Source organism: Anneissia japonica, unplaced genomic scaffold (assembly GCF_011630105.1).
Source record: "Anneissia japonica isolate Jap-2015-1 unplaced genomic scaffold, ASM1163010v1 scaffold997_len2565447_cov190, whole genome shotgun sequence".
Lineage (NCBI taxonomy): Eukaryota > Metazoa > Echinodermata > Crinoidea > Comatulida > Comatulidae > Anneissia > Anneissia japonica.
Genome location: NW_022696369.1, coordinates 413,313 through 430,431, shown reverse-complemented (window position 1 = coordinate 430,431; position 17,119 = coordinate 413,313). Strand labels below are relative to the sequence as shown.

At 34.0% G+C, this 17,119-nt stretch overlaps 2 protein-coding genes across 2 annotated transcripts; both read right to left on the bottom strand.

Moving 5' to 3' along the window:
* Positions 1 to 6: 6 nt before the first annotated feature.
* On the bottom strand, positions 7 to 4,953 carry LOC117102039. Its single transcript, XM_033242253.1, has 5 exons — positions 4,760 to 4,953; positions 2,235 to 2,420; positions 1,907 to 1,974; positions 1,173 to 1,283; positions 7 to 218 (listed from the first exon to the last, which is right to left on the bottom strand). The coding sequence occupies exons 1-5, from the start codon at positions 4,951 to 4,953 to the stop codon at positions 28 to 30; spliced, it is 750 nt and encodes a 249-aa protein (XP_033098144.1). The 3' UTR covers positions 7 to 27.
* Positions 4,954 to 7,303: 2,350 nt separating this feature from the next.
* On the bottom strand, positions 7,304 to 14,480 carry LOC117101948. The gene is made up of 7 exons (XM_033242073.1): positions 14,298 to 14,480; positions 12,988 to 13,021; positions 12,127 to 12,157; positions 9,206 to 9,324; positions 8,609 to 8,646; positions 8,124 to 8,281; positions 7,304 to 7,646 (listed from the first exon to the last, which is right to left on the bottom strand). The coding sequence occupies exons 1-7, from the start codon at positions 14,307 to 14,309 to the stop codon at positions 7,496 to 7,498; spliced, it is 543 nt and encodes a 180-aa protein (XP_033097964.1). The 5' UTR covers positions 14,310 to 14,480; the 3' UTR covers positions 7,304 to 7,495.
* Positions 14,481 to 17,119: the final 2,639 nt, after the last annotated feature.

Genomic DNA, 17,119 nt, shown 5'->3' with positions numbered 1-17,119 from the left:
AGGCAGGATACATACGCTGATGACTTGCTAAAATGCCGATGTCTTTCGTCGATTTTTCTTTACTTTTTTTATTTCTTCTCCATCGTTTTGCCTTTCTAGCCTTTTTTGCTGCTTCAAATCTAAGGCTGTCTTGTACTCGTTTGCTTGCTGGATACCCAAATTTGATTTAGGTATCCAACCTTTTCTACTGTCATGTGACCGTTCCACGTAACACCAACCTGAAAATGTAAGGCAAGAGGTTTATGATCAAGACAAATTAAGTCAAAGAAGATATAAAGTGCGAAAGATAACGGTATTGTTTTAAATTGTGTCACGAATACTGTAGTATTAATGGCATTGACAATGCAACAATGGCCGTATTTGACTGGTCGTTCTTCGTTAAATCACTCCCACTTGCGCAGTGCTAAAATTGTACTTAACGAAGACGACCAGTCGAATAGAAAACTGGTAAATACTCGACAAAACAAAATGGCTGCATAATAGCTACCGCGATACACGCTGCGTAATCAAGGTTGCTTCAGCTTGTAGATTTTTCGTTAAAAAATGTTTTTATCCAGTTTTTAATTTCTGTTAGCCTACAATTATTTTTTGACTTCATGTGGGTAAATATTAAATTTTTTATTTTCTGAAATTTAATATATATTATATTAACACAAATTTTGTTTGCTAAACTGACCGATCGGCCATTTTTTTTTTGGTCTCGTGGATAACTTAACGCTGATTAACGCACTCTGGTTTACGTCGTTTATTTTAATTGTCAAAGCATTCTATTTTACGAACCAGTCAAATGAAAATCATACTCAACGAAAAATCGTAGTCAACGAAATGAACCAGTCGAATAAGCCCAATTACTAGAAAGTGTGATGGTGTTGGTATTGTTAAATAGTAGGCCCACTTGTGGGTCTACATATGTCACAATGATGATGCAGCTGGTGTAGTGCGCGAGTGATAATTGATTGCATTCTGGTCGGATTGACAAACGAATATTACAAGTGGACTATTTGTAATGAAGATTCATTCATTCATTAGATATAAGATAGGCCTAACGGTGATGATATGACGGAACTAGAACAGGTGATGGGATTTTATCTTTGTGGATAGTGATTGTAGTGTGATGATATACTATTCATGAACAATGATGGCCATAACGATAAATATAACATTTCTATTACCAAATTTTTGATCGTCTGGATCTTCAATCACCTCGATTTCATCGCCGACTTTAAAGATAATGTCGTCCTTTTGAGCAACATATCGTTGACTTATTGTGTATCTTGGCCTACCTGAAATTGAATATATAACAGAAAATTGTTATACAACAATATGGCAAAAGGGATACGATGTTGCATTTGTACACAAAGTGTCATAATGAAAATATTCAGTCGTAATAAAACAATTTTGACTCTAATAGGTAACATTATGCGGAAGAAGTAACAAATGGTAGCACTCATAAACAAAACAAAAAAATAATTAGGATTAAATAGGTAGGCCTACAATATTGTAATAACAGACTGTGTTGATAGGTTTCAGAGATTGCTTCGTCCACCTACAATCGCTGCTTATAGACAACATTTTGATTTTGTGGTCCATGTTCTACAGTCAAGGTGACGGTGATGATATTGATCATGTTGATGATATTGATCATGTTGATGATAATGATGATAATGATGATGATGATGATGATGATGGTGGTGGTTATGATCATCATGATGATGGTAATAATGAATGGTGATGATTATGATGTTATACAATAGATATATAATGTTATATAGTTTTTTCATAAAATTATAGGCCTACCGTACCTATTGCTATTACTATAAAAATAAAATTTTCTAAACAATTCCTTAATATAAACGAATAAAGTTCGAAATAGGCCTATAGAACCATGATGGGTTTTAGTACTTACTCCATGTTGCATAGATGCCACCACCCTCTGGAACTTTTATAGCTTTCAACCAATCAGACATTATTGGCCTAAATAAGAAAAAGCGAACAACCGTGTGATATTTTACTTTGAACTTAATCGTAAAGAAGATAAAATTCTGTGGTATGGTATTCATTAGGGCGCAGAAAATCAAAGTTTGATGACCATATTTTTGCATTACCAGGGTCTATGACGATTATAGTTGGTTTTTGTTAAAGAAAATACTAGAACATCTCTAAAACCAGTGTACTTATTGGCAGTGCTAACCATGGTAATCTTTTGATCGTCTGTGGCATCCAATAATACTCACCCATTTTGAATTTCGTCGCCGATGAGGGCGAGTATGTATTGGGTAGATGAATATGAATTAGATAGCTCAATGGGCTTGTAGAAATACAGAACAAAAGTGTGTGGACGCGTAGATGAATTCTTTGTTAGCACATCTACGTCAACATAATTCTTGTTACAGCACTCTAGGGTGCGGTACGTGCGGTTACTGAAATGACAGATAAGGTTTTCAAGGTTAGATGTAACAGCAAATGGATATTTTCAGTCAATCAAACTTAACAATCAGACCAGAGAAATAAGAATATGCACCTATCCCACAAACGCGCGTACGTTTTCGTGTGCTTGCGACTGTAAATGGGGCCCTAGCAACAACATCCAATGGGCGAGGCTTAGCACAACACTACATTGTATATCAAGCGTATGACACAACGTACACATGAATAATACTTGGTGACAAAAGTGTGAAACAATGCCTGAAGCTAGACAAGTATTGAGATACGTTTAGGGCTATACGTTGATTTAAGATGTAGTTCTAAATAGTTATACAAGTACACATTTTTTTCTAGGTCGCAAATAAAAATGGAAGCTTTTTGACTACAAAGATTGATACATTTTCTGTCAAAAAAAAATAAGAGTATATGCAGAAAAATGAAAGTATTTAAACTCCGTTAATTGGTGATATGTTTTCCTCGTTCACGTTTGCAGTTGAGCGCTTATATAACTTACTGAAATAGGCCTATACAAGTTTAGTAATTTTTTTTTCATATTTCAAGCTTACATTAGACTTGGTGGCAGTACAGCAATATATTTAAGAGTTTCTGATGATATTCTAATACAGAAGGAAAAATAAACATGGCTACCCTGAGGTTTTTTGGAGTGTGTATAAATAATATTGTGGCGATGTCAGCCCAGAGCCATATATATATAAAGAGTTGCGACATTCCGCTCCTCGGTTTGCGAAAGTTACGTGGTATACACCTTTCATTTTTGTGTCCAAATCTTCCCGATGAATAGGCCTACATGCAAAGTATACGAGTTAGGTACATTGCACAGTATTTTCACATGTTTAATTGTGACGATATGATATTTTATGATGAAATGATATTTTTACTTAATTGATAACTATTTAATATCAAAAGCGTGATTTAGAATCTGTCTTTAGAATTCAAATATTTGCGCGTGTTCACGCACGCTTGATAATTAAATGCGAATACATCATAAAATTATAATTGGAATGTTAAAGGTTCGTCTATTCTATGACTGAAAAGACCTGCCTTTGTCAAAAAGTTATGTTTTGCTTTTTAATTTGGCCTACACAATATCTGTTTAGGGCCTATATATTGCGGCCAACTGACCTATACTATTTTAATATTTATAAATTAATAATCAAATTAATAATACAGTATACGATTTGTGGTCTCGTTCATATTCAATTTTAAAGAACAACAATCCAGATACACTATTTACGGATCATTGAAATCGGTAAAGCCGCCCAAGGCTAAAAGTAATGATACTGGCTGTTCAATATTGACTGCCAGCACTGATTTTGATAAAGTAGGCAGGAAAAAATGATACAGAATTAACAAGACCATCGAATTAAGAAGACAAAGGATTGCGATTTACTTTTTAAACAATAAGTTTCTGACGGTGATAATTTGAAGTAGGCCTACAACCAATTTATAAACGAAAATGATGCGGCCTACTTGATATAATACTATTTTAATATTTATTGCTGTTTTTGGCAAAGAAACCCTTTAGTATGATATAATTTTTTTATTTGATTATTTTATCTCGAAAATGACTTGTTATTTCTCTTTTCAAAATTCAAGAAAAATACTTAGATATTATTTTGTTGTTTTATTATCTATTTTTCCCACACAAATTAAATACATGAATAAAAGATGTAACCTAAAATAATATAAAAGGGTAACTAATGTTGATTACATTTTGATAGACAATAATTAATTTTTGCTGGTCGTCATATAGGCCTATCATTTATTTTGCCAAAATAACAGGGGCCACTTAAGGGTCTTTATTGCAGGATTGCCTAATTGAAGAATGTTTGGTATCGAGGGGCTCTCCGACAAGAAGGATTTTGGAACTGCTTAAAAATAGTAAATTATTACAGTATATATAATATGAAATTGGATATAAAGTAGTGAAATCAGTAAAAAATATATAGTTACATGAAATTCAACTGCTAAAAAGGTTAAATTAAATAAAACTACAGGAAGCCGCTAATTGTATTATACTATATTATCATACACAGGAACACACATCGCGTTGGACACAGAACGGCTTCTAAATTCTCAATGTCGCAACTCTTTCTTCTATATCTATGGCTCCGTGTCGGGTGTCAGCCACGTGAAGGGCGCCCTCTGGGGAAAAAAAGGAGGATGCAGAGGCTAAGAATAAAAGATGGAGGATGGAAACACATGTGTCTGTCTCTGTACTGTGTGTGAGTTTTCGCTAGGCTAGGCCATGGACGTTGGATTGATCTCGGTCCTGACAGAATCGCCACAATATCATTCTAAATTAATAATTTACCCTCTCTTATCCTCCTCTAATGTAGTCAGGAGGACGGCCCTTTCGAAAACAACCAAGTAAGCCTTGTTACCAGGGTATGCACTTCTTCCTACTTGGGATTTCCTGAGCGATGGTATGTTTTGTACCTTTCCTTGAATCATTGCATAATCCTCCGCAACCAGCAACGAAACCTGGCAAGAAGGTATAATACTCATTATGATAATGTATGATGTAACCAACGAAAAACTTTATATTTCAACAATTTCTCAGCTTTTAAGATTTTTTGTATAAATTAATGTTTTACAGAATAATAGACTATCATAGATTTTTTTTACCTAGTGCATTTTAACAATTCTTAACTCTGATTTTGTAACTCTGTTTTATATACAGTATATTTTATATATTTATATTGTTTATATTTCAATTAATTCTGTAATTGGCAACAGCTACAGCTGTAGAATTTTGAGCAAATAAAAAAAGTGATTATATTGACCAGGACTAATGTTAGAAAGAAAATATCTTTATCAGAAAGTGACAACATTCACTCAACAATAAGTTGTTACTCATAACTTAATTGGTATTCAGAATGTTATTGGAGTAATGACTTCAAATACTTTACTTTAAAAATATGTTTTAAACATATATTCGACGTTAGCATTTATTTATTTATTTATCTGTCCACCAGTCACCTATCCGTCGTCCCCCATTTTTACATCGATCAATTTAAATTAATTAATTTATTTATTTATCTAATAGGCCTAATAGTTGTATTTATACTTAGTTCTTGTATCTATTCAACAATTTTAATATTTACGTATGTATATTCATATATTTCAATTGTCATAATACATAATTATACAGTATATATACTGTCTCTTATACACATCTAGATGTGTATAAGAGACAGGTTGAATTGTACATGGTTGTCTTTAACACATTTGCACACAATTACTAGATTCTAAGAAAGAATATTAGCTGCTGTAGATCTTACGGCAGAAACACAAATAGGATTGGCGGAAGCTTGAGTCCGAAAACTGAAGATAAACTTAAGTAGGTATCGTCAGCGAAAGAGGAAAGTTTCAGTTTGGCAATCAGGCCTTTATGCTTTCATCAAATTTTCAAAGCGCAAAGGACCAGAGGTAAGTGACCAAGAAAAGCAGATCGCCAGTTGACATTGCATGATAAAAACTATACTAGTGATCAGAAATAAGTTCTTAAAATTCAAAGAAGGGAAGAATTAAGAGAGTTGCAAATAATGGACTGAGAAACTTTAAAAAGTAGGGAAGTGATGGCAATGGGTCGATAGGTAAAAGGTAGGAGAGTACCCTTAATAGAGTCATTGTGCTGAATTGCTTATGGGCCACAGCAACAGGGGCTAAAATCAACGCACGGACGCACATGCATGGGACGATTGAAGTGCTGAGCACGGCTTAGGAACCAAATGAATGCTAATTAAAAGAGGTAGTATTGTTATTAATTTGTACCTACGAAAGCAAACTCATATCTACAGGAACTGCCTTAAACCTTCTAAGGAACATTCCCTCAAGAGACAGCTAAAACAACAAAAATCTTTAATTTAAAAACATATAGAAAATATATATACCAATAAATCACTAATTAAAATATCAAAATTATCAAAATAAATAATCCAAATCTTGCAAACACTGAAACACCATGTTTGAAATTTGCAATACCCCTTTTCTTGATAAAATAAATGGGACAACGTTATTATGCATATCCATTATTACTGTATATGACATTCACAGTTTATAACATGTAAGAGGGTTCGTTTGATTCAATATTCTGTCCTTTATTTAATATTAAGAAATTTATTTTTAAGATTATCCTAATGGAAACGACCTGAATATTGTTTTTTACTGTTATAATATTTGAATATGATATATTAAATTATTAAATTAAACGTACTATTCCTTTGAATTTAAAGGGAATCAGTCAACATATTGCCGATACTATAGACTACGAGGTACGTGTGAGTTAAGACTTTAAAAATATGAAATTGTTTATATATTTGATTTTTTAGTGATAAAAAGAAACTTGAAAAAAGGTGATATAGACTACGAGGTACGTGTGAGTTAAGACTTTAAAAATATGAAATTGTTTATATATTTGATTTTTTAGTGATAAAAAGAAACTTGAAAAAAGGTGATAACATTTTATTGAGAGGGGTGTGTTCGAAGTTTACGGTGAATGTTTGACGGATTGAAGTTTATTCGATGTTTGACAGATACAATAATAATGATTTATGATCAGCCCAACAATGAGGCCTGATTTCACAAAGGAATGTATAAGAAAACAATACTAAAATTAAAAAATGATATAAAAATAGGGTACAGATACTGAATTGCACATAAGGATAAATAATTTTAAAATAAAAGTAAAATCTAGATATAAAATGGCAGAGAGAGGAATGCAGAATGTAGTACTGTATAGTATTCCCGTGTAATTAGGACACTGAATGAGTACAAATACGTAATGTGCAAAGAAATTCATAGTATAAAAATCTCCAAAAATGTCAGTGGGGCCAGGTACAAAGAGGTTCTAGGCCTGCCATGGTTGGTCTAAGGCAAGGACATGTATGATTATCTACAAATGGCCGGAAATGGCACTCTCAGACATAAATTTGAAAATATTTTTCATTTTTATTTCTCTAATTTTTTACAAATATTTTTTGAAACATTTAAGGGGCCAGGAACTACTCGTCCTTATCCTTGAGTCCGCCACTGACGTTTATTGTACTTACTGAACGAATGAGACCAAATTCTGTTGTATATCCACGTTTAGGAAGTAGCTCTCAAAACAGTCGAAATAATTCATCTCCAGCCATTCTTTAATCAACTTAAATATCTCGACAACGTCGTGGAGTACAGCTTCTAAATGGCCTTTAAAGCTATGAGAGAATCCTTGAAACCATTATTATATATATATATATATATATATATATATATATGCATACATAAAGCCTATATATATAATACACATAATATACATACATAATATATGTACACGTATATATATAAATACAATATATATATATATAAATATATATATAAATAAATAAATATATATATATAAATCTGCACTCGCAGATTCCAGATTCCTCTTCTTTACCGTTTAAATAAGCTAATATATATACATATGTATATATAAATATGTATATATAATATACCTATATCGATTCATATTATTTTTTAAAGTCCGTTGAATTTTATTACTGTGCTGTTAATATATTTCATTTGCACGTATATTTTATTGTATTGCCTTGCGTTCTATTATATTATAGACTACATGATACTATTACAGCTCATTTAACTTGTAATGTTAATTAGACTGCAGTGATGTTTGTCATCATTAAAGAGCTATATACCTGTATAAAGTTTCTTCAATCACATCCATATGACGAAACATCCTCAGTTCGCCTTCGAACAATACCGCCCTTAATACTTCATCTAATTCGTACATTTCTCGTGTTTCTTTAACAGAGTCATACAACCACTCCACCTTTTCGAGAAAACTCTTACTTTCCTGAAAATAGCGATAATGCCTCGTGTCAAGTTGTTTAAAATAGAATAGAATACATTTTCAGAAGGGTCAAACAAGTCCAAGAACAAAATTCCGTGTTAGAGATCAAAGGAGAGATTTTATGGCTATTTAAGATGACCCAATACATGCTCATAGACTACAATCCTGTTTAGGGACTGCAATCACTATGGCTTGAATCTGCCAAATCATATCTTAATCCAACGACTTCGTCGTGGATTCGCACGACATGTGAAAGTGTGGGGTTTAAAAGCATTATTTTTTTTAACCGTTTAGCCTTACATAAAAACATAAAAATAACATATTACTCACTTTCAGAGTTCCTGCTGAATGACTTCCAGATTGCCAACCTATACGTAACACAAACAATTAAATTGTAATAAAACAACCGTTCATACACAGACCAAAACTTTAACCATTGTACAGGCCTCAAAGAGAAATCGGGGGATTGACGATCCAATGTTATGTCATGTCATGTCAACCCATACTGTGTAAAATTATGTTATATTTTATATTGCTATACAATAATATGTTTTTATTTTTGGGTTGTAAGAACGTTCAAACGTTGTGAGGTTGTGAAATTACGTTAAAAGTACGTATATATAGTTTTAAAAAATAACGCTTTTATCACCAAACTGTAACGTTATTATAACGTTCATAGAACGTAATATTGTTAGCTGAAGTCTCATTATTGGAAGTGGAGTTTTTTGGTCGTGAGAAAAAATCCTGTTAATGACAGGAATTAAACCCAGGACCCTGGGATAAGGAGTTGGGCATATTAGCCATCAAGCTATTCCACTCCACCCAACTTCTTATGCTATGGCTTGTTATGTAATACAGGTACTATTATAATGTTATGTTACGTCATTTATGTTATATAAGACAATTGAACTGTTCTGTGATACATACCAACGTTGTGGACTTCTGGTTTAACCTTATAGCCCTGGACTCTGGCAATTGGTCTAATCGGGTGGACATGTTGGTCTCGTGGGTCCTCATCAAGCGCAACCGGGTCATAAATGTTATCGCTGTGGATATTAGAAATATGGGTTTAGATTGTATTTTTCTTTCTAGAATATGACTCCAAACAAAAATCTCTGTAGGCCTACCTCAAAGCCTAGTCTAGGAAATGCAAAAGAATAGCTTATATAATATTCACTGATCAGTACTCTGTCATACTTATTTCTGGTCTATTTATATTTTTGGGGGAATTTACATGCTTTGTTAAAATATAAAAGATGCAATGGTGTGTAAATAACAATGTTATGCTTTCTGTAAGTTTTTATATAGAGTATATCAAATTTGTAACCATGATATCTGAATTGCTGCATGTTCTAGTGCTTTGAATCCACAAAAACAATTTTGGAAAAAGAAAGTATGCCCTACTCTAATCTGTCATTAGTTTGTCTGGTTATGAATGAAAGACAACCGGGCTACTGAAGAGAATGAAGCCCGGCTATAGGATTCTTCGGGCAGTATTAATGGGGTCAGCCGTCAGGAGGCTATGGGTTTTGATGTTTTAATGGTTGTTTACATGTTTTGCTTTTTAAAGGACTGTCCCCATGGCCATAACAATACCGATTAATATCTCGGGGCCCTTAAGGCCGGCGACACTGCTTTTAGCCAGTGAATGCTCATGGCGTTGTGCCAGTAAATGAACCAGTTTCTTGAGGGAATTCTGAAAATTGTCATAGAATAATTGCTGGAAACAAGACCCCGACAATCACAGCAGGATGAATTTGAAAGAAAGAAGCTGGGATCCTGGAGTTGCCTAGGCCCCAACTAGTGGTCCAGGGGTTAAGCCGGAAGCTCCAGTGTTCTAGGCCTACATAGCACATTGTAGAGACCTCTGCGCTTTACCTCCCGGTCATTGGATCAAGTACATATGGAACACATAGGCCTACTCAGGACCTTTGGGAGAATTTCATAATGTTGCAGGTTTAATCAGTGCATGTTTGTGTTTGAACCTACCAGGTACCCACTTGTGCTCTTGGGTGGAGATAGACAACCGTATGTACCTTGGCCAGGAACTCCGTAGGTGAAGTACCTTGGCCAAGGACACAAGCGCAATACACAGCGAGGGATTGTAACCTCCGACCACAAGGTTAATGTTGAGAAACAGAATCGCAACCGCTGCGCCAAACCTCTCCTACTAGCCATTCATAAGTCGATTTAACCGATTTTAAGGGTAACTTTTACAATCAACATTTTCACAAGTTTTCTGAATATTCGTTTTAAAAAAGTGTTTCAATTTACCTCGTAATTTTGAAACAAAATCCCACTTACATATTTTGTGCAAAATAATATTCATAAAAATATTGATTTATTTTATTTTTTATCTGCTGATTAAGCTCATGTTATATTTTTTCGAATATGAGATTATTTACGCTCATTCGCAATTGTTGTCCTTTCATCTCGCTCTGAAAAGTGACGTTTTAACTAAAGAAGAATGGTGAATAGTGGGGTGGGGACATTTAATAGGATATCCCTCCTCTATGTCCCCCTTTCCCCCACCATACTGCCATACTGGACACACAACCTCGTAATCAATTTATGGTATAAAATTGAAATTACGAATTTACATTTTGTAATGCATATGAATGACCTCCATAAAAGTGGCGTGTGTGTGTGTGTGATTGCAATTTAAGTGTTCGGTTAACATCTACTGCCACGTTATTGAAAAAAAAAAAAAAATACTGTAAACCCTTCAAATAAGTACGGCGGCACTTATTGCATTTTTGCAGGCCTGGTGCTCATGATACCTATCTCACGTATTCCCGTCGAACCCGGACTATCTATATTTGGGACATTTTAAAGATATGTTTGTGTCTTCATTGTTTTATTTCTTCATTTGAACACTGTATACATTTAAAACTCTGTGTCCTCAAAGTGTTTCATTATACACAGGGTAATATTTTATTCGAGAGCGGCGCTTAACGAGAAAAAAAAATCACGTTTGGATATTTGAGAGACGCTTATTCGAGGATTTATGGTAGTAAAAATGCATTAATCTTCTACTCCAGTGGAATTACATTTTTCCTAACTTCGTTAGGATCAATAAGTACTTATGATCACGCAGTAACACATTTTGACGGTAATTTGTGTTGTAGTTCGAAATGAAATTAACCGGCGTTTATTTGAGTAGATACGTATCCTTTTTACACACACACACACCCTCACACACCCAGACCCCCCCCCCACACACACACACAACACGCTTCTCTCGAATAAACTCCCTCTCAAAACTATTCTCAACATTAAACGCTCCGTGGTGTTTATTCGAATAAATGCAGTATATAAAAGGCAAAATACTGAAAAACAACAATGCTGTGGGGAATATGTGGATCTCGGTAGCAACAGTCATATAGTATAAAGTGAGACGTCCGGCAATAATGATTAGAAAGGCAGTGAGAGTAAATAAACTTGGAAGAACGAGTGGGGCGAAACTTTCCTTATGTTTATAACATGTACTGTAAAAGTGGTTACGACCACATTGATTTGAACTTGCAGAACTTATTAAGGCCAACTCAGACAGCGTCGGCCGACGCGCAGCCCGACGCGATTTGTTGTCGCGTCGGGTCTGTGTGAGTTGAACGCAGACGCGATGGTGTGCGTCGGGGGCAGTCGCGTAGTAGAATATTAAACGTGTTTAATATTTCTCACGACAGCTTAAGACTGTCCCCGACGATAAATCGGGTCGGGCTGCGTCGGCCGACGCTGTCTGAGTTGGCCTTTAGACTCAATATTTCAATATATAAAATATTGGGTTTTAAAAAAATTGTATGCATTAGGCCTAATGTATAAAGATTTATATAAAACGTTATTGTTACCTTTTTTGTAATCTTCTTCGGAATCCCATAGCTAAATTGCCAAAAGGAATTAAAAATATTTATGTGTTGTCTTTTAAAATATATTATGTTTTTTTTAAATATGCCAGGTAATAAATTCAATTATACATCAATTTTTATCATCAACTGTCGAATATATCTATTCATATGCATTTATCTGTTTATCATTCATTTATATATCTACGTAATGGTCCTTTTCGGAGTGTCAATCAAACTTAACAAGTGACCAATCAGAACAGAGCCAGGAAGAATACGCACGTGTCTAGAAAGCACACGTGTTGTATCACAAGCGCGCGTGTTTGCGTACCTTAAAACCTCGAATTTAATCTCAAGATGAAGCCCATCTCGAATTGAATCCCCTCTTTAGTTTGCAAAATTAGCCTCGAAGAGAAGCCCTTCTCGCCTCTTTTCGAGATTATATACATTATACATGAATTTAAAAAAAAAACAACAAAATAAATTAAAACAAGCTTAGTTGATACAGTAGTTTATGTAATTTAATGTCAGTTAAATACACTCCATGATACAGATCGATGTTACAGTGGCCGTATTTATTGTTTTATAGTACAAATTCATAAAATTTTGAAAAGAAGACCCGCCCTCTTTACTTTGCAAAAGTAGCCTCGAAAAGAAGCCCATTTTGAAAAGATGCCCATTTAAAAGCCATTGCTTCAATTCGAGGTTTTACGGTATGCTTTAATACTGCCGTTTTGTAGGACCTTAGCAACGATATCCCAGGGCGGGGCTTATCGGAAATGTCAATTATCGGAAAGGTCAATTATCGGAAAGGTCCATTATACAAATCTTTTAAATGCAATATTGACAGGTTTTTTTTAAACTAACCTTGGACCCATGTTCTCATGTCTAGCAAGTGGTTCTGAAATTTGAAACATCCATTTATTAATAAATATATTTAATAAATTTATCAATCAATCAGCCATCAAATCATCTTTATTCATTAAGCCATCCACTTACTATCCATTTCTCAATCAGTCAATATATAAATCAATGAATCTTTCCACCAAAAAACATTATTATTATTATTATTATTATTATTATTATTATTATTATTATTATTTATACTATTATTTTCTTAATTCATTATTATTATCATCTATAATAATAATTATTATTATTTATATTATTATTATTATTATTATTATTGTATTGATATTATTATTATTACATGAATGAAATTCCGATATTATGCTACACTTGCAGCTAAATGAATGTATTTATTTATTTATTTATTATTACTGTATTATTATTATTATTATTATTATTTACAGTAAATTATTCAACACTTCTCTCTATCTTTCTTAGTCTATTCATTATAATTCTTGTATGTCTTTATTAAATCTCTTTATTCATTTCTTTTATTCTTTCTCCATCCCGTATTTGTTCTTTGTGTCTTATTTTTTCTCAGTCGTTGTAGCCTTCGTCACTATCACTGTCGTGGTCGCCACCTTCACAGCCATCGTCTTCATCATTATAATCATAATCATTAGAATCAATTATTATTGTTATCAAAATTACCGTCACCGTCTTCTTCATTATAATCATAATCATTAGAATCCATTATTATTGCTATCAAAATTACCGTCACCGTCTTCATCATTATGATCATAATCATTATAATTAATTTTTATTGGTATCAACATTGCCGTCACCGTCCTCATCATTATTCATAATCGTTATAATCAATAGTATTATTGCTATTAAAAAAATTACTGTTTACAATTATTATTATTAGTACAGTATTATTATTACTACTATTGCTGCTTCTACGACTACTGCTTCTGCTACTACTACCACTACCACTACCACTACCACTACCACTACCACTACCACTACCACTAACACTACCACTACCACTACCACTACCACTACCACTACTACTACTACTACTACTACTACTACTACTACTACTACTACTACTACTACTACTACTACTACTACTACTACTACTACTACTACTACTACTACTACTATAATTACTTCAATTGTTTCAAAAAGACACGTTTCACCTAATGATACAAGGGAATCTTACACTATTCATGCCAAAAGCAGAGTTCTTTCTTTGAGATGAACGCTGGTGAATTAGAATTTACATATACGCATTATGACTAATTTTAGCATTAGAATCTACTTACCTGGGTTTTCATAGACTGTATCTTCTACGTCATCCCAACCAGGAAGCTTTTTAGGAGGTTTAGGTTTAACTGTAGGTCCCTGTTTGCTCGCCATATTTTTCGATTTAGATTTAGACTTACATAATGCCTAAATACACGACCATAACGGCTAGCCTACGTACTTCCTTGTTACTGCACTATATGATCAGATGATATGATTTCAGGAAATAGATACTTATTTTGATATACAGTACCTTAATACAAAGATAAGTTTTGAACAAAGAACAAGTTTGAATAACGAATTCGCATCATTGAGTTTGCATGCATTGTTATTACAAGAGGTAAACGTTCCTAAGTAACTCCCACGACATGTCGAGGTAGGCTGTGACGCAGTCAGTGTGTCAGGGAATAAATTAATATCAAAACTAACTTAATTAATATAATTTGAAATTAGTTATTTAGAAAATTAATTAAATTTAATAATTAGAATTAATTAATTAATAATCAAATTCATATCAGCAAATGAGTGCGCACATCTTTATTAACTCCAAATTTTCAGGTGTTACTGTATTTGAAAGCAAAGATAAGATGACATCTTTTGAATTACGCATGATACTATATAGTATCAGGCGTAGTATCAAAAATGGTTTATGCGTGTTGGAAGGAGTTTGCTGCTAAGGTGCAAGTTTGCAAACAAAATGAATGGCTAGTGATTTAAGAGGTAAAACTTACTACAGATTAAGTAATACATATGCAGACAGCGAACAAAATATTAAAATATGACTGAATAGCATTATTGGGGACACAAGACATCATATTTTCTACCAGCTTAGAGGATTTGACTCGATGTTTGGGAGAAAACTTTTTCAGATAATGCGCGCCATTGTGTTCAGACATCCATTATACCCGGTCTGCCAACCATGCAACGAGTGTCAAAGAACAACTCATTATGGAGGCACACAAGGAGGGTAACAGTGGATTTCAACTGATATGTTTGCCCAGTTTAGGCCCTAAATAATAAACAAATAAATAGCGTCAAAATTCTGATAGGAACCCTGATTCACTATTCATGGCCGGATTATAGGGCTGTGGGGCTGGGGCTGGGGCTGTAATTGCAAGTGGACTTTAATAATCTTTGGCTAAAACATAAAACCAGATTGTCAGTGATTTTTCCTGGGGTTCGGAGTCCTGTTTTTCCTCATTGGGGCCTGTGGGCCTGGGGCTGGAGCCCAAAAGCCCTTATGTTAATCTGGCCCTGTCACTATTTATTGCTTGGCTTTTAGGGTGGGTTACAATTATGGGTTACTATTGGAGTACTGGGTCACTATTATTAGGCATAAACTAGGCCCCCGGTATTCCATCCCCGGCCCTCGGGCGAACTCCGGCCATCCACAGAGTTTGATCCTGCCCGCGCAACATTGGTAAAAAATAAATAATTTTTCCGGCCGATTAATAGAAACACGACCACCTACGCGGCCATTGTTAACAAGAGTCTGGCTTTTTCTGAGTGCAGCTCATTGTATCTGTATCCGGGAATCAGCTGTGTTTATTTTTAAATTTTGCTCACCTTAGCCCCAGCCATGGTGGGGCTGAGGCAAATGTGGGCCCTTCTTGGGTATCGGCCTTATCGTCGAGGAATTTATGGCGCTGTCATTGTTTTTAACTACTAAGTACATGAGTGAATTTTTTTATGCTCAGAGAATTTCTAGTGGTAGGGTAGGAGAATCTGGTGGTTTCATTTATCCCCCTTCCAATTACTGAATTCCCTCATTAAAAAAAAAATAACAAGGCTTATCATAGTTATCATTGTTGAAAAACTAAGACTAAAATAGACCTGTTACGAAGACTTGTAGACCTTATAAAAGAGAATGCGTAAAGCTGACATTAGACCAAATATACACAGTACACAATTTATGTCGGCCCACCGGTCTCAACAGGTTGAAATTGGCCATGGCCACCAGTATAAAAAAGGGTTGATACCCGGGAACTAGGCATTAATCCAAACATTATTCCTCTTGCGTTGAAAACTCACTAGAATAACTGCAGTACAAGTATAGATATTAGTTTTTAAGTTTATTATAATCATAATCATAATCATAACAAATCACATAGGGTAAGTAAACTGATATATATATGTATTGTAGCATTAATATCAAAACAACACTATCGTCATCCTCAACCATCATCAATTTAACAGTTACATCCGTTACATCATGGACCTATTAATAATTAATAAAATTTAATAGGTCCATGCTTACATCATCAATGTTGAGATCATTCTAGCAACTGAGCCATGAATGAACATATTTGCGGCAATGAAAATATCGATAAGATTAGGGGCTTCTGTATTTTATTACAGTTTAAGCTGTCTCTTATACACATCTTATATATAGTTCAATTGAATTTAATAATGATTATAATAATATATAATAATCATGATTATACATTTTTATGTACAAATTTTGATAGAATCCCAGGGTCACTTTTCCCTTGGTTTTCAGGGTGGGTTACATAAGAGTATGGCTTAATTAGAGTCACTAATATTAAGCATAACATTCGACACTAGAAAATACCTCACCCATGTCAAGACCTTACACGAATAGGCCTAACTATGCAAGTAGATTTGTTGAATAAATTATATTATACTGAAAACAAATTGGGAAATTTAGGCATTCTTAAGGAAAAAATATATACCACAATGCAAAGCAAAGTGTTGATTCAAAATGAATGTTATTTGTAGGCTTATAATTATGTATTTTGGCATTATAATAATAAACCCCACTGAGTTACTATTATAGTAGTGGGTTATTAAAGATGAGGTTTTAAGGTGGATTACTCTGAGA